The 19121-nt window shown below is 41.2% G+C and overlaps 1 protein-coding gene across 1 annotated transcript in view; it reads left to right on the plus strand.

Annotated features, from left to right (window-relative positions):
* si (sucrase-isomaltase (alpha-glucosidase)) overlaps positions 1 to 19121 on the plus strand; it is a 79790-nt gene that overhangs the window by 14493 nt on the left and 46176 nt on the right. The window contains exons 12-19 of the mRNA XM_037776408.1: positions 87 to 206; positions 4111 to 4224; positions 4749 to 4833; positions 6541 to 6658; positions 9735 to 9906; positions 11424 to 11540; positions 13554 to 13708; positions 16779 to 16863. Of these exons, the coding sequence (XP_037632336.1) occupies positions 87 to 206; positions 4111 to 4224; positions 4749 to 4833; positions 6541 to 6658; positions 9735 to 9906; positions 11424 to 11540; positions 13554 to 13708; positions 16779 to 16863 (966 nt within the window). The remainder of the gene's footprint in view (positions 1 to 86; positions 207 to 4110; positions 4225 to 4748; positions 4834 to 6540; positions 6659 to 9734; positions 9907 to 11423; positions 11541 to 13553; positions 13709 to 16778; positions 16864 to 19121) is intronic.

Genomic DNA, 19121 nt, shown 5'->3' on the forward strand with positions numbered 1-19121 from the left:
AAACACAGCAATTTCTAAACTTTCATTAGGCAGCCTTGCAAATGCACCAAATGACTGTTCTTACGAGTGCACTCCTTTGCCCCCAGGACCCTGCAGTAGCCACCAGTAAGAGGGTAGGTAATGCTGCATATGACTCCTACGACCGTGGGACTCAGAAGAATGCCTGGGTCACTGAATCAGACGGGAAAACTCCTCTGGTGGGAGAGGTGAGCATGCATACAGATGAAACAATACACTTAGTGGCTCCTTGATTAGATATTTCTCTCCATTCAAGCAAAGATGTCCCTCCTCCTGATGGTAATGCCTCTTTAACCCCAAGCTTCCATCCCATATATGCCCAATGTCTGCGTCTTATGTAAATGGCCTCGTCACAGCGATATGAAAAAGTACATGGGTCAAGCTTAATGTTGCGAAGCGCGGGTCAAACGCAGGGGTTAAGTGTAAGAGGGGTATTAGTCATATAAATATATTTATCATCATATACTGTACAGCGAAAGGTACATATGTTTGAGAGGTTCTTTCTGTTCCACTTAGTGTTACAACTGGCAACAGACATGATTTAAACACCCTTAGCATGGCATGATTGTTGCCAAACGTACCAAGTCTGGCATCTCAGGAATTGCCAAACTGTTGGGAATTGTATACACTACAGCATATGGATTTTACTCAGACTAATGTGGTTAGCAAAACATATTCAGACAGCTAGAGTCCCTGAGCAGTCTTATACCAGCTTGTGCTGAGACTTGCTCTCGGATAAGTAAAAAAAATACAAATAAAAGACTTATTATCAGACTGAAAATTGATGTTGGAAAATTCTTTAAAATCTCCCATTACATTCACAGAATTACCAACTACTCCCTACAATATGTGTGTGTGCATGGCGACTACAATATTGTGTTTAAAGAGAAAAGTATAGGTTAAGGAAAAATCATGATCATGCTTCCATTCTACTTTATACAACAGATCGAATGATATCTTGTGAAAAATGTATTCTTCCTTTTTCTTTCGTTTTCCTTTGAATGTCCAGCAACGCTTGTCATTTTCTGCTTGTTACGTGCATACAGTCTTTTCAAAATAAATTTCCGTCTTCACAGGAAACAACTGCCTTAGGGTTAGGCAAGGAAATTACTTACTCAGGCTTAGGAAATGATCGACTTGGTTAGGATTAGGTAAAAAAACAACTTAGCTAGGCTTAGGAAAAGATTGTAATTTGGCATAAAAACCAAGTACGCCAGTTACGTGACAAATAAATCAACGTTGACCTATAGATTCACACGGGACACGAACGCCGGTCTCCTGGGCGAAAGTCTGGTATTTTTAAACCCACCCATCCACCACGACCACCTCCCTTCGCAGCATTTGCCGCTCTTTATATTTCTTAGTTCACGATTACGTGAATTACACACAAATTGATTTTGTGGGATATACACAAATTAGCGTGCATTACTTTTCGTAAGTATAGCTATAAACAGAGCATGAGAACAGCCTGCTTTATATCAGTTGTAAAGGCCAGTGAAAGTGTTTTAATAGTTAGGGAGTTTTGCGACACATATTTGGCCCTAAGCATCAATTGAGCTTTGTATCTATGGTACAAGGTCAAGTATAGCTTTGCGAACTTAATATCCCAGGAACGTGGCATTAAGATAAATTCCAATAATCTATGCAATACAAGGATAAGAGCCTGAGGATAGCCATCAAAGAACCAGCATGATTTAAGTAACATTATAATGTTGGCGAGATGCCTCCTGACATTTGCTGAATCCATGACTCATGAAAATTAAAACTGCGCTGAAGGTCCATTGAGTGTTTGGGTCTTTGAATTATCGTGTAACATAAGCATAAATGTATGCATTAGCTCTGTGTGTGCACATGTGTGACTGGCTCACCATTATATCCCCTAATGGAAGTTCAAGCCTCCGGTATGTTATTTTTTGATCCTTCTCCCCACAGAGCACATGTTTAAAAAGCTCTCCCCCGCAGAGAGAGGTGGAGGTGGGGGGTAAAAGTCTGTTGCTCCCGTGCTTTTATAGTCTTGCTTTTGATTACGCACACGATTAGGCCCGGTCCCTTGGCTAATCGCTTTTTCATGCTGTTTATAACAGGTCAAACATATGCATTGATTCCGCATTAGTGTTTAATCTTAAAATGTTCTGCATCGACGCATCACAGATTGGGTGTGCGAGTGTGTGTGTGTGTGTGTGTGTGAGAGAGACAGATAAGGAGAGAAAAAGTCAGTCTATGTGCCCATCTACGTGTATCCATTTCTCTAAATGAGAAGCTATTCTCGGTTGTTTGTGTCTGTGCACGCATGTGTAGGATTATAATTGATTCTGGTTTATTTCCATATGAATATACAGTGTGTGTCCTGGTTATGAAAACAGTGGGGTCTTTGCAAAATGACCTCTGCGGCAGCTGTGTCAGTGATAAAGGAGATACAGAGACAGGCTGCTATTTATTCTGCTTTTAAGACGGCTAATTGCTCACGGAAGATAAGGATAAAAGCTTTTTTCCTGGTGTCCCATATGTTTCGGTGTGCGAGTGAAATCATAGCAGGGACCTCAGTCGCACGGATCAACATTTCTGTTCTGAGGCAAAACAAATGGATGGGAGTAAACAAAGCAGCGTGGAGAGAGAGAGAAGGAGTCTATGTGGGTTTAAAGGTAGGAATGACAGACAGAAACATGGGCAGAGAAAAAGGCAGGTGCAGGGAGACAGACACAGTCACAAATAATAGATTAGAGAGTAATGTACGGGGGAGACAGACTGGCTGTCTCTCTGAGCGACGGAGTGACAGGGGAGGTACACAGGAAGTCAGCCAGAGTGAGAGACAAGAGACAAAAAGACAGATTATCAGGTAAACACGAAAAAGGGACAGACAAGATGGAAGGTGGGGAGACACTTTTGTGGAGTAGCAGAGGCAGGCAGAGGGACATATAGAAGACAAGATAGACAGGTGGGCAGACTGACAGACAGACAGAAGAGCCTAAAAGCAGACAAATAGATATAAAGATGGAGTGAGATTGGCAGCTACAAATGCCAGCAGATTTGTTAAAAGTGTTTATGGTATTAGTAAGCAGCTGGAGACGTCAGACCGACAAATATGTGGAGTTAAAAGAAGGAAGAAATGACTGGAAAAGAAATGATGGAAACTGTGAGGGGACTATCAATAAGCTCTGACCTTGGAGTTCTGACCACCTGCCAAAAACATCTGACTATAAATCTATGTGAGTGTGTGTGTGTGTGTGTGTGTGTGTGTGTGTGTGTGTGTGTGTGCGCGGACACACGAGCGTATACGTAAGCATGATTCATGTCTTTGCTACAGACTGGGTTGTAAAGTTATTGGCAGAGGAAGTAAAGGTAAAAGATAGCTAGCGTGGAGCAACCTTGAGATTTAATATCTACTGCGCTCTACAGAGGAGTTCACACACAGAAACACACACACACACACACACAGAGACACACACAGAGACACACACGTGCAAAAATCTCCGCCTTTCTCTGTGGATTAATCATTTTTCTCAATACATGCCATTAAGGACGGCTTCTAACACACAGTCACGTCTAGAGATTTCTATTGCATTATCGATTTCTCCTCTCCTCTGTGTTCTCTTCCTCAACTCTTCGGTCTCTCTCGCTCTCTCTCCTTTGCCATCTCTCTCTCTCTCTCATCAATCCCGCCCCCTCTCGTTCTTCATCTCTCTTCTGTTCTCTTTTTCTTTGTCACTTCCACATCTCTAAGCTGTTTCTCTGACGTTGTTTCCAGCTCTAGTTTTGCGCCTCAGTGGAGCTCCCTATACGCCTACGCCATCTTAGCCTATCTCGCCGTCATGTTGTTTACCTGTTTTACCGTATTGTGTATAAGCTCGCTTCTTGCCTAATTAAAGACATGTTGCAGAAGCTTTTTAAACTGAAATAAAAGGATAAGAAAAATACTAATGAAGTCCTGTCAAAAAAAAGAAGTGCAACATTGTGTTTTGCCAAAACAAAAAACCTGAAGTGAATACTGTCAGCAGGGGAGCTATCTGATGCCAAACTAATGTTCTTAGAGTTTTACTCCAAAACTATTAAAAAGTGCTTGTAAACACATATCTCGCATTCACTCCCTCTCAGGTGTGGCCAGGGGAGACTGTGTTTCCAGACTACACCAGCCAGAACTGCATCGACTGGTGGGCTGATGAGTATGAGCGGTTCTCCAGAGAGATCAAACACGATGCCCTCTGGATTGTGAGTCAATTTTAAATACATAACATGAAGTTGTGTATTCGCTGATTAGCTGTTCGCCAACCGAATATCCTGAATATGACATTATTATGCAGCCAATTACGCACACACAGGGGCAGTGAGCTTAGATTTTTGTAATTTTCGGTGGCAATTACTTCACTGTGAGTTGAACGTCGGAGGCCAATAAAGAGCACCAAACACAGGCTGACACACAAAGAACAGGCTGATATTCATATTATGCTGTTAATGGTTCCTCAGCTGAAAATTTGGATTTTTGGCTCAGTCATTACTCGGACTGTTTGCGGCAACACACACACACAATTTCTTACTTCAAACACCTTCGCTCAACCCAGGTCACTTTATGTTTATCATGGAAAAAATATATATATATTTTGGATGTGGATAATGCTCGTTTTCAGCATGTGATTATCCTGGATTCACAACACTCGTATGGCATGATAATTAGAAGTTCAAATGATTAGTTATAATTGTGTTTTATTCAACCGTGTCCTCTGATGCACTTGCAGGATATGAACGAGGTCGCTAATTTCAAGAAAGGATCAAATAAGGGCTGTGCTGACAACAACCTCAACTACCCTCCCTACACTCCAAGTAAGACACTGTTTTGTAAATGTCCTGCGCCATAATAAATGCTTGCTGTTAATATCCCAACGTATTCTCCTACAACGGTTCATATGATATCTTACAAAAAAGTTATTCCTCCTTTTGTTTTCCTACGAAATTTCCGATCATTCTATGCATACAGTCTATTCAAAATAAACTTCCGTCTTCACAGGAATCTACTTCCTTAAGTTAAGGCAACAAAACTACTTGGTTAGGTTTTGGAAAAGATCGTGGTTTGGCTTAAAATAACTCTTTAAGAGGCGTGACTTAAGTACTTAAATTACTTGACGAATAAATCAATGCTGACTTCTGGTTTCACATGGGACACGAACGCCAGTCTCCCGGGCAAAAGTCCGGTATTTTTTGACCCATCCATCCACCCCGACCTCCTGCCTATGTGGCGTTTGCCGCTCTTTAAACTTCCCGATTCACAAATACATAAGAATTGATTTCATGGGATATACACAAATTACAGTGCATTACTTTTTGTCAACACATTCTCACTCCCAACTCGTCAAATACCATCACTTGGTCAGTGCCTCATGGCATCGGAGACTGGCACACATGGTAGCCCTCTTGCGTTACTTTTGGACAGACCAGGGATGGCGTGTCAACCAACGCTCTTTACATGCATAATGTCAATTCAAAATAAACTTCTGTTTTCACAGGAAGTTTAGACAACACAACCACTTAATTAGGGTTAGGAAACGGTCATGGTTGACTTTAACTTCGCTGACTTACAACTCACGAGACTAGCAACTCACGTGACTCACAAGACTGACAATACCAGCGAGTCACGTGACTAATGACTGACAAAAATAAACAAAATAAGTCAACATTACTTATACTTTCACACGGGACACAAAAAGAGTTGTCCTGGTTGAAAGTCTTGTGTTGGTTTGACCCATCCACCACCACTCCCGCCGGCCCTTAGCAGACTCACACTAATAATACTACGTCACTTGCTTCGACTGTCGAATAAGACCGTGGGTGGGTTTACATTGGAGTTAGTTGAAAGCCCGGTTTGTCACATACTTTTGCCAAAGGGTGCCTCTTTGCGTCGGTTTTTCAATGCCGAGGGGCACTTACCAAACAGCGGTATTTGACAGTCTGTAATATCCACAATATCTGTGTTCCTTTCGAGACATGTTTGAGTCTCAAAACTTTGTCACAGCAGCACTGTAAGCAAGTTTGCCCTTGCCTACAAACCAGTCATAAATCTACATACCGTACTATAAAGAAATAGAGGGTGTCATAGGCCTGCAGCTTGAAGCCCAAATGCTGTGCACAAGTTGATAAATTCCGCCACAATAGCTCATAAAGTAAGTTCAGGTCCAGAGGAAAACTCATCTAAAATAGTGGGTCCCCGGTGAGGAATTTTGAAAATGACTCTTCCGCCATGTCTTTTATTCCGACTGTGTCCCAGACAGGATGATCATAACTGGAAAAGGCATGCTCCCCTGATGCCACCTTTTTATTGCACTCCTCCTTAGTCATCCTCTTCCTCCATTGCTCTGTCTGTCTCTCATTTCCTCACTGCTCCCACTTCCTATTGCTGTATATATCAATGTCTCTCGCTCCTTCTGTCCCCTCCTTCCTCCTTTTTCTCACCTTCACCTCTGCCTCCTATATTCTGTATTCCTTCCATGCCCCCCATCTCTTTACCTTCTTCATCTTCTCTCTCTCTCCCCCCAGAGGTTCTGGATGAGGTGTTGTACAGTAAGACTCTGTGTATGGACGCCAAGCAGGCCTGGGGGAACCACTATGATGTCCACAGTCTGTATGGCTACTCTATGGTGCTGGCTACAGAAAAGTGAGTGCATTCACATTGATAGAAGGAGTTTGGCCATGCTTGCACTACGGGAGCCAACTTGCTGCCACCCCCGCCAGAGCAATGGGGCATTGGCAAACTCAAAACACGTTGTGTAATGTCAAAACAGTGCAACACACAAAATATTTAAGTGTAGTAGAATCAGAGGCTTTTGAGCAATGGCAACATAATTATGTAGCGGACATGAAAAAAAAGTGCAACGGAGAAATCTGTCAGTTCAGTGCTGCCCAGTGACTTACGCCCTTCTGCTAAATCAAAAGCCTGTGACTCTTGCAGACCATTTTGCAAGTTGGATCCCATGTGATAAGTGCAGAAATATGCTTTAATGAGCCCGGCTCCCAGGGTGAGTGAATGAATTTCTCATCTGGGGTCTGGCGCTGAAACAGTTTAAGGGCCCATTACTTACACAAACCTACAGAGAGGAATCAATGTGATTATAGGATATAAGCAATGACAGATGAAAATTGATGACACATTAAGCAGGTTAAAGTCTATTTAGGCTTTATTCATGCGAAGGCTACTGTTTTAGAGCGGTGAAGGAGAATAGATTTGGGGTTAAACAAGTAGATTTTCATCTGGGTTAATAAATGATGGTATCAGATCGGTGCATAGACTGGGGTACTCGCCAATACCGCTATTTTGGGCAGAATTGGATGCAGTTCTGATACTGGTATTGGTATCGGCACAACTGTAACTAATAGAGGTGTAAGAAAATATTGATACATGAGTATCACAATGTTATGTTTTGGAATACTGTATCAATTCTCCAAAACACTATCGATTTTTAATTAACCTCTTAAAAATCCAATGGCCCGCCTACAGTGAAGATACTTGCATCATATGAAAGTAGAAAAGTGAAAGACTCCATTGGTCACCAACCATGTCATACTTGCTTGTCGCAAAGGAGGCTAAATAACGCTCTAAAGTACCCATGAGTCTCCCCTTCACAGGCATGCCCACTTTATGATAATCAAATGCAGCTTTAGGCAAAAAACATGCAGTTGCATGCTGTACAAAGGAGCTATTTTTCCCTATTTTATTGTAAAATGGTGTATTTCTGGTGTGTTCTTTATACTGTGACAGTTTTCCTAAAATCAGATAAAAAGAAAAAAATACATCCTATAGTTCCTATAGTCTATGCATATTGCATAATGTCATTTGCATGCATGTGGCACACAAGTTTGAGTATAATCAAGTTACTCTAATGGATGTAAAGCCCATTAAGTTACATAAAGCATGCTACATAAAGTTTGCCTCACCTCTGTTACTGTGCTTTGGCGCCACGCAAATGATGATATTGTGACAAGTGAGGTGAGTCTAAATTGTAGCTAATCTGTGTTTCCATCACAGTAACAAGCACAGAGAAATTTCAAAAGAGAGTGGCAGAGGAGGGGGGAGGGGTTCACAAGAGCACGTCAGATTCATCCTCCAAAGACTATCAAAATAGTGCAGTCAAGTTGGTGAGCCAGGCACAAAGCACTTAAATGTCACAGAGGTATAGAGGCTGCAGTCACATTTATCTTGGTACAGGAATCTCTATAGTCTCCCAGCCCCCCAGCTAGTCATTTCACACAAGGCTAAAGCTGGCGTCAGTTGCCAGAATTTTAATATGTACTAATGGTGATGGTATGGGAAATTGCATCAATTAGAAAGCAGCACACACCTGCACTAATGGGTTTTCAGCTGATGGAAAATAACACCCCGTGAAACTAAACAAATGCAATGCGCACCTCTTGATGCAGAGATATATCATAAACTGTATGTTGAGGTTAAAAGTTAAAAAGTAGCAAAGAACTGTCAAAAATATCGATACAATTTTACCAATGGTTATATATCTCACATCAGTATTACCCCCCCACATATTGGGATGTTGTGCAGTGATTTTCTGCTGATTCATCACTGCCATAAACTTTCAGATGCATCTCAGATGTCTATAAAGAAAAAACAAAAACAATGCATTTTCATAAAATGCCACTATAACCTTTCAGGTGTTACTGTTCTCCTGACTGCAGCCTCAGCACTGCTTAGTCTGCAGAGGCCAAAGAAGAGATCATTCCTCAATAATATTATTATGAGATAGTATTCAGCACAACACTCTTTGTGACATCTTAAAGGTTGCAATGACATTTGGCTGCAAGACGTCCCACACTGATCATCTTGGAAGTATACGTGGAGAAAGGCTTTTCACATTCATATTTGGCGGTCTCATATAGACATATATTGCACAATAATATTAAGGAAACAGTGTGAAGTCAATATTGTCAGACCTTACCTTGTTGGGGCTATGGTAGAGTACAAGTCATTACGTCATCGTAGAGGCATATCAAATGTAGCGCCACCTCCTGACACTAATAGGAAACATTTTTGAGAGAGCTGGCTAAGCTTAGCCCTCCTGAATATTGGGGCTGTCCCGAATACCATTTTTTTGGGCACTATATGTCAAATTTGCTTAAAATCCCGGGACTCTTCCTGGAGACTTGGTCACAACCACACAGTATACACGGCTGCACAAAGACGCACACAATGTAGGCATGAAGGGATACATAATACACATGGTCACACACATACATACACACACAGGCACATCCATATGCACCGGAGACCATGAAATACAAGCGCTCTGACGTCGAATTGCTGACTCACTCCTTTGGTATTGAAGCTGGCTCGTCTTTCTTTTATCTTCTTTCTCACTCCCTCCTTCTTTTTTCTCTCTCTGTCCACTAATTAAAATGTATTATTGGCAGGAGACACATTTCATAAACATCATCAGGGTTCCATATTGTCATGGAAATCAATGCGGCTTCGATTTCCCTCTTCAAACTAAATAATAATGTACAACGCGCTGGGGAGAAAAAGTACAAGTAGATCTGGCATTGTCCCCATCTAATACATCTCTCTCTTTCTCTACTCTGTGAGCATGTATGTGTGTTTGATGTCGGTTTCTCCCTTGTGGTGTTTGAGTCACGCTCTCTCTCTCTCTCTGTCCCCACGTCCTTTTTTATCTTAACGACCTCTTTCTTTCTCTCCCTCTCTCGCTCTGCTCCTCTCGCTCCCACAGAGCTCTGCAGCGTGTGTTCGGAGGAAACCGTACTCTGATGTTGACCCGCTCCTCCTTCCCAGGTGTGGGAAAATATTCGGGTCACTGGCTGGGGGACAATGCTGCCAACTGGAACGACATAAAATGGGCCATCCCTGGCATGCTAGAGTTTGGGCTCTTTGGGGTTCCCTATGTGAGTAGCAAACCTCCACACAGGGGCAAATACTGTTCATATTACACTCAAAGTAAGTGAGTTTGACAGGAAAAAAAAACTGTATCTACCTGGTTGCCATGACAGGACTTAAGAGGACTGCTAGGAGTAATCGCTTCAGCTTTTCACTTGAGCTACAGATTCAAACATCACATAACATTCAGTGTTAATTTGGGCCTCATTTCAAGCCTTTTGTTACTCATATTGTCACAGAACACTTGCTGCAGAAGAAAAAAAAACAACTCATGTTTTGTTTGATTTGATGTGGCGAAAAAAAAAAACTCCAGGCGACCGGGAGCTCCGTGCAGTCGGGTTCATTTTTTAGCAAATATCCATTAGCACAGGCACATTTCACTTGAGGCTCAGATTCCCTTCAGATAGTATTAATGAAAGAGACAGAAATGCTATTAGGTGTGGAGAACGCTTATATCATACAAAAAGACCTTGTAACAAATCAATTTAGCTGGAGCCAGTCATAGCTCTTATTACGTGTTTCAGTTTAGTTAACATGCAGTTCTGGCATTTCCCTCTTTTTTTTCTTTTTTAAAGGAGGATTTTAGCTGCTAATTGAGATCCATGTTCAGGCGTAAGCATTAAGACAGAAGGGCAAGAAAAAGTGTGTCTGGAACGAGATCCATTAAAATGTCTGGAAGAACACCAGTTCCCCTTGCATTAACATAAGATTCAGAAAAAAAAAAGCACACACACTTCTAGTCAGTAGCCATGAAGTGCGCTCTGTACCGTGTACTGCCATGTGTGTATTTGTAGTGCAAACAGCGGTGAGAAAACAACAGGGAGTCGGACGCACGCGCAAACACACACACATGCACACACGCGCCTCCAGCTGTGCACGTCGGGTGGTCTAGATGCCAACTACATCCTGGTGGGACTGTGTCAAGCAGATTTTTGGTTCTTCAGCACACACACACACAAACAAACAGAGAGAGACAAAAAGAGAGAGAGCGGGAGAAATGGGATTTGGATCGATTGCCTCCCATTGAGCCAGTTGTAAAATGTGGCCAGTGGTAAACAATAGAAAGCGGTCTCTGTGGACTGGCCTTTGACGGAAGTCTCTTTTCTTGGACTCCGCGGTGCAATTAATGTAAATAAAGATCACTGCCCGCATCTGCTGCCTGCCAGTAAATCTTGACTGGATTGAACGGACATCAAGAAAGCCATTTTAAAAGACAAATATGTGGCCGGCTATCACATCGGTGCCACTTTTTCACTACTGCGGGAGATTTGTTGACCTCAGATTCAGTTTATTTTCTCTCTGAAGGCATTTTTTAAACATATAGTGCTACTATATTTTATTTCAGTTTCAACACACAATCTTGAACTAGAATCCACCTGTACCCTCTTTTTTTTTTTTTAGATGAAACGGCATGCCAACTGTACAATTCAAATACACTGAATTTCACATTTAAAAGGACATTAATAGAAATATTCTGTAGGTCCTGGCTAAATGTCAAGCTGTCATCCCCTCCTGTGTGTTTCAGATCGGAGCTGACATCTGTGGGTTCTTTGACGACTCCACTGAAGAGTTATGTCGTCGCTGGATGCAGGTGGGAGCTTTCTATCCCTTCAGCCGGAACCACAACGCTCAGGGCTACGAGGTATCGTAAAGGCATTTTGTTCTACAATTCTTCTATTACACTGTCAGTTTTAGATTTATGTATCACACAGCCATTGTTTGGTCTGAAGTGCTGCGGGGTATACCCCTCATTTCATAACATTGCATATATATATAGGTGCTGTAAAACACCAAGTGGTTAAAAATAGGAACTTCTTTCAGTATCCATGGAGATTGTCATCATTCCAGCACTGGTACAACTATGTTGTACAATGGGAGCAGTGGGACATCTGATTTTGGGTTTAACACTGGGAATATTTGCTGTTGAAAATCCATTATAGCTGCAGTGGGTATTGGAACATCTGAGCCTGAAGCAGAACGAAGCTCAGTAGCTCAGCGCCAGACTGACACTCATCAAAGAGAGTTTACACTTTAGTAGAAGATAACGTTAATGATAAATTATGTTAAATGACTATAATATGATGTACCATATGGTGGATACAAGGCCAACGTATTGTAAACTAGCAATTTCAGCTTCGGTGGCCCCCATAGGAATCAGGTTATCACTCTCTAGTCATACACAGCACCATCTCCTAAAACTAAAGAAACACCAACCAAACTCTTTAAATATGTAGTATCACTCTAACTACAACCCCGTGCACACCGCTTCATAATGCAGAAGCCTGCCTTGCCTTGCGGTTAATGAGCTATGATTGGACAATTGTTGTTCAGAGGAGGGGTTCAGTGAAAATTTATAGTACATATTTAAGGTTCGGTATTTTTAAAAAACATTAAAAAACATTTTTAAACATTTCCTAGGCCAAAGCAGACCAAATTATTATTATTATTATTATTATTAATTATTTCATTTTAATTCAGATATATTGTACATATTTTTTATAGTATTTATTTTTTATTCTAATTTTCTTTTATTATTAGTATTATTTTTTATTTAATGTTCTCTTACTCTGTTTATGTTATGCACCAATACACTAAAGCAAATTCCTTGTATGTGAAATCTATGTGACAATAAATATGATTAATAATAATAATTATATGAAGCATACTGAATATAGAGTTGTTTATCTTTAAGAGGCACACTATAAATGTAAATGTCAGATTTAAAATGTCACAGAGACACAGGAACAGCACCCACTGAGCATACAACAGTGTTTATATTGATTCTACACACTGAGCTATTATTGTAGATGAACATATGAAATCGGTTCGAGAAAAGTCAGACGGCAGCATTGAATGGCGTGGAAATTGATGCTCTCGCAACATTCTTCATGTGACATTTCCATGCTCATCATCACTGCTGCAAAAAATAGCACAGCATTGAGGTTATGCTGGCGGGGGGGCTGAGTACGACACGGTGTGTTTTATAGAAGCAGGAAGGGGAGAAGGGGGGGGTATATTTGCTGGAGGACAGGGACATGATGATGATGAATCTGAAGTACGATTTCCACTAAACGAGACAGCTAATGTGTGACCTTTGCTTTGCCCTAATCATGGCTCTCATCACACGGCCATGCAGGCCAGTCCAAACACACACACACACACACACACACACACACAGTCCTCATCACACTTCTCCGAGGTGCCGAGGGCATAAATGATTAGCCAGATGAGAGGAGCACGGCCTGTTAGCGGCTAATCACCCTCTCACTCTCCACTATCATCGGAATTAAATCATACTTCTGTTTCTTTCTCACACACTTTTTTTCTCCTTTATATCTTTCTCTCAATGTTCTCCTTTGCTCGTTCTCTTTGCAAACTCTGCTTTTAGATTAGTCCTATGTAAAGGTAATTCCCATTTTAATCTTCATAATCAATGTTAACTGTCCACTTATTCATCGTGAAATAAATTGGTGATGTAAAAAGAAATCTCCATTTCCCTTATTTACCTTATTTCCCTCATTCAAACAAGTTCTCTCTTCTCATCTCTTTCTCTTTTTTTGCTCTGTGAATAAAAGACAAATCTTTATTTTCCGTCCTCCCTTCTTCTTTCTCGTTCCTCAAACCCCATCCCTTTAATCCATCTTTCTGTCTCCAGCCCCAGGATCCAGCTGTGTTTGGCCCCGGCTCAACGCTGGTGGAGAGCTCTAAACATTACCTGAGGATACGTTACACACTCCTGCCTTACCTCTACACGCTCTTCTACAAAGCCCACACCACAGGGGACACTGTTGTACGTCCGGTCATGCACGAGTAAGTCGTTTGTAATACTGTAAGTGTACTGTCCTCATAATATGCTGGCAGGGCATGGACACTCATGTTAAGGCCATTTATATGGTTAAGTGGTAATACAGTTAGGTTTGGTGGAAAAGGCTCTGCTCTTGAGGGAGCTGTCACAGAATCAGAGCAGAGATCATTCTGTTACAGAGAACTAATTTGCCTTAATAAACACATACGTCAACATCGATCTTTGTTTAGCTAACAATATCACATAAGACGAAGTTTGAGTGGTGGAGGTAGCTGTTTTAAATTAGTTCAGACTTTTGGTCACATGAGGTTGGAAAGGGTTACCGTGGTCTCAGGGTACGCGTCTCCCACTGGCAAGGAGTCTCTCAGGAAGTGACGACGTAAATTCCTGCTCAGTGCTTCCAAAAAGATACAGACTGCTGTTTATTCACACAAAATGACGTTGAACGATACACATGTTGGATATGTAATGCATAGTATGCAATTTTGAACAAAGTCATAATCTTTTTAGCATGCATGAGGTTAAAAACATCTTCAAACCACCAGGGGAAAGCATATCAAAAAACAATTCAGCCCATACAGAAACTTTAAATGATCATTTTGGACATTAGCACCAAGGCAAGCGCTTGCCAGACAACAACACAAGACATCAACTAAACTGCCAGATGGACTTCATTTTTTACCATACCAATCTAAATGAGTGCACAAACACTGAAAATGACTACACACAGAGTTCAATGAATACGCACATATTCAGAAAGCAGAGCAAATTGCAAATCGTCAGCAGCACAACATTGTGTGCAAACATGCAGGTCATAAATGCCAATAATTCATACACATCACAAATTGAATCATGAACAACGACAGCAGAGCGGCAAAGCTGAACACCGAAGTAGCCATCAACAATGCAGCCACACTGTCATTGTCAAGCAAACACAACGTAAAACAACAAGCAGCACAGCAGCAGACACTTACCTTCACCCCGGTACAGCGGTGAGACGAAATGTCCGGTGAGGAGCAGACTGAGATCAGCATGTGGCAGCAAACGTGCTAACATGAGCACAATGAACAATGAACTTTCCAGGGTTACATTAGACTAATGAAAAACACTGTTTCTAGATTATTATTTCACAAGTCATGAGTCATTCACAACAGTAATGTTTGCCTGTTATGGCCACGACAGACATTGGAAAGAACAAAGCTTCTGTGCATGTTCAGTTCAGGAGTCAGCTCAGAGAGCCAATCCTCCCTTAATAAACGCATACATGAACCTCAATCTTAGTGAAAGCAACAATGTACAATATCACATAGGAGGAGGAGGTATCTGTGGCAGCAAATGGCGTTGGCAATCCAGACCTCTTCTCCTCTCCACACACACCAAAGCTTTTAAGTCTTTATGATATTAATGACCATAAATTAAAGTTTGAGTAAAGTATTCTCTAGTGATCAACGCTTTAACATGCATGAGGTAAAAACGCCTTCAAAACCTCCAAGGGGGAAATATGCAAAAAAACATCTCAGCCCATAGTCTACAGATTTATATATTGTATATCATTTTGGACATTAGCACCAAGGCAAACACTTGCCTGACCACACCACAAGACATCAACTGCTGCGTGAACTTGCAAATGAGTGCACATACACTGCAAATGAATAAACAAATTAATACATATTCAGTAGCATACATGTAGCAGATTGCAAGCAGCCAGCTGCACAACATCACATGCAAGCATACAGAGGCCATAAATGCAACTAGTTAATGCACATCCCAAATTGAATCTTGAACAACAAGGAGGAGTTTAGCTTTATATCCCATTATGATATGAACGACCAGGAACCAAAATGTGAGTAAAGTATTCTCTAGTGATCGTCTTTTTTAGCATGCATGAGGTAAAAAAAAGCCTTCAAACCGCCAGGGGGAAAATATTTCAAAAACCAATTCAGCCCATATAGAGGAAGTAATTCTTCAAATGATCATTTTGAACCATTAGCACCAAGACAAGCACTTCCCAGACAACACCACAACACATCAACTGAACTATTACACAAACTTCATGTTTTGTTAATTTCAAATTAATAGGCATATATTCGACAGCAGAGCAGATTGCAGTCACACAACATCACCTGCAAGCAAACAAAGGCCAAAAAAGCCAATAATTCATACACATCAGAAATTGAATCATGAACCACAGAGAATCAAACCTGAACACAGAAATGCAGCCATGGCTTATTTACTGGCATCTAGGCCATATCTAAGAATGTTCATTAAAAAATCTGACCGCTGCTGGAACAAAAGACCTCCTGAATCGTTCAGTAGAAACACTGAGGCATCACTAGTCGCTCACTGAATGAGCTTCTGAGTCCGTTAAAAACACCATGTAATGGATGGCCTTCAAAATGCAGAACTGTTTTAAGTTTGGCCCTTGTCCTCTTTTCTATAGTGACCTCCAGTAAGTCTGGTGCAAGACCAATCACTGAGCCAGCCTTTCTGATCAACTTATTGATCCTGTTTTGTGTCATCCACAGTGATGCTGCCCCCCCCCCCCCAGCAGAGCATGGCATAAAATTAGGAGTGTTTGCCTGTTAGGGCCATGGCAGGCATTGGGGAGAAGAAAGGATGTTGTGCATGTTTAAATTGTCCAAATATAATAACAATAATAGTAATAGCAAGAAGAAGACAAATGATGATGATAATCTTTATTTATATAGCACTTTTCAAAACAAAGTGACTGTCAGTAGTGATTTTATGAGCTGAGTCAACATTCCTGCATCCAAATGATAGGCTGTAACATTAAGTGGGAATTTTAAGTGGGCCGCAAAGTGTTTCTTTATTTATTTTTACTTTGTTCAATTTGAAAAAATGTTCAAACAATAATGAATTATGAGAGTAGAAACAGTGGTGATATAATTTTACTACCCCAAAGGTTGTCATAAAACAGCAGCAATAAACAGGTGAATTTACTGAACATGCTGCTTTTTACACAATGAATGTAGTCTTAAGATGTCTTTTTTGTTAGCCAGAGCATAATTTAAAATATATCTTATTGGTTTTATACTCTTCTTTGTCACTCCTAAGGTTCTACTCTGATAGCGCCACCTGGACAGTGGACCGCCAGTTCCTCTGGGGAAAACACCTGCTCATCACACCTGTACTAGACCCGGTCAGCCAACACACACACACAAACAAAAAAACAAAACATCCCAGAATATATACACATATGAACATGCTTTGGTCCTTCAAATGCAAATACATTTACTATATCATATCTATAGGCACAGAAACTAGACTATACTATCATATGCAGTACATATAGAAACGTACGTGTAGTACATAGAGAAATGTGTCTTGCAGATGATGCAGATGAGATGATCAGCTACTCACACACACTCACACAGTGATACACACACTCTGACCTCCACTGGGAAAACATGACATGGGATTTTCTTTGTTGCCCTCTCCTCCTCTCATCCCTCTTTCTTCTCTCTTTCATATCCTCCCTCTTTTCTCTCAGCTCTAATGAGAGCACTGACCTCATTACTAGCAGATTAGAAGTGTAGATAGAAGTGTGTATGTGTGTGTTTGTGTATTTTTGTCTCAGTGCGTGTGTATACGCGTGTGCCTGTGTGTACTAGTAAACGTGCGTGCCTGTGCGTGCATACACAGCGATTGCGGTCATGTCAAAGTGGCCTGATTAATAAGCAATTTAGCATGGCCTCTTGTGAATTACCGAATAGTGGAAAGCGAATTGGATTCATAGTGGGGCCAGGGATAAAGCAACTTCAATCAGTGTGATTGTGGAAAAGTTTCTCATACAAGAAGTGGAGGGGTTTATGCTTGCAGTGTAGGGACAAGGAGAGGCCATAAGGTGACTATTCAGGTTGTTATTTTTGCGAATCAAACAGACTAACAAATAGCAGTCAGATGTGCACCTATGTTGGGTCCGTTCAAAGCCAGAGGCACATCAGCTCAGCTGCTGTAGTGCAGTTGGAAACAGACTAGGATGAAAAGAAATCCATTATCAGTGGGTGTGTTAGGGGGCTGGCATCAATTTTGACCAAGCGCTCGCTTCTTTTCTCTTTAAAAGTAATGTGCTCTGCATCATCAAAGTGCCCCGATAATTGAATAGAGAGCAATGCCTGCAATAGAAATGCATCTCCAGGGAGGCAAATTATGGCCTTGCTTGTGATGGTGCAGAAATGTCATGAATTAATCCACAGTACATTAGATCAACTTATTCAGAAATGAACTAATGTTTGCTTACCGTGTTGCTGTCATGTGAAAACTCTTTGGGTGACACTGTAAGCAACTGCAGGGTTATAGGGGGGCGTCTAATATGACAGACGATGCATTCAGGCCTACAATCCTCACTTCATGCATCATAACACAGTCTGACAGCTCGGGTTCGTTCACACCACAGCCACATGTGGAATATACAGTTGGAAAATACAAGTTATTTTTTTTCTCTGCTTGAGGGAGTTCAAATTCCAAATCAATTTGGCCAACATATCATCCACAAACAGAGTTTGTAAGCTTCGGAGTGACGTTTGTTCACGCGCTCAGAATTTGGGTTAAAACAAACTCGAGCAAAACACCAAAGATGCACCATGCTGCTTGATCAATACTGACAATCAATGCTTACAAGACCTCACACGAATCTCCCCTCCCACTTCTGCATACTGAAGTTCATCGAAAGCAGAAAAATACCAAAATACGTCCAAGGTAGCAAGAAAAAAATTATAGAAATGCAACATTAATGGCATAATATAATACATTTACAACGGTAACATGGTTACCCATTGACGACAAGTGTGAAAGTCACTGGTGGACTCAGGGGAGGGGGAAGCAGGAGGTTGACTGCCCCCCCCCCCCTTGGTGGCCCCAGGTTTAAAAGAAATGCTGCAAAAGTGCCCTCTTAGATGACCTTATGGTAGATAAAACATGATAAGTGCCCTCTGGGGTGGCCTTCCAGTGGAGAAAACATGATAAAGTGCCGTAGGCAATGTAAATTATCGACATTGAGTATGTAATAATAATTTGTATCTATGTATGTATAGGTTTACGAAAGCAAACGTCTTTTTTTTAAGTTGTGTCTGTATAGCCTATAATTGTGAAAATGTAAATGTAAATAGATTTATTTTTCTTCTCTCACCTATTATGATTTTTAGTTTTTTTAATGCACAACATGGCCTGTTGTGCTATTATATGGCAACCTTAATCTGTTGTAGAAAAGTAACAGAGCAACTCAGTGTAGCACGCTGTCATACGCTTTAGAAGCATCTCGGACCTCTGCTACGCCACTTGAGAAGGATCCTTTCCAAATGTCAGATCCGATGTGGCTGAATATTCATCTTTTTGTGGTGACAGGGTGCTGCTGAGCAGCGGTGCTGCGGTTTAAGCCAGGGCGAGGGCAGGCATTAA

This window comes from Sebastes umbrosus, chromosome 7, assembly GCF_015220745.1.
Source record: "Sebastes umbrosus isolate fSebUmb1 chromosome 7, fSebUmb1.pri, whole genome shotgun sequence".
Classification (NCBI taxonomy): domain Eukaryota; kingdom Metazoa; phylum Chordata; class Actinopteri; order Perciformes; family Sebastidae; genus Sebastes; species Sebastes umbrosus.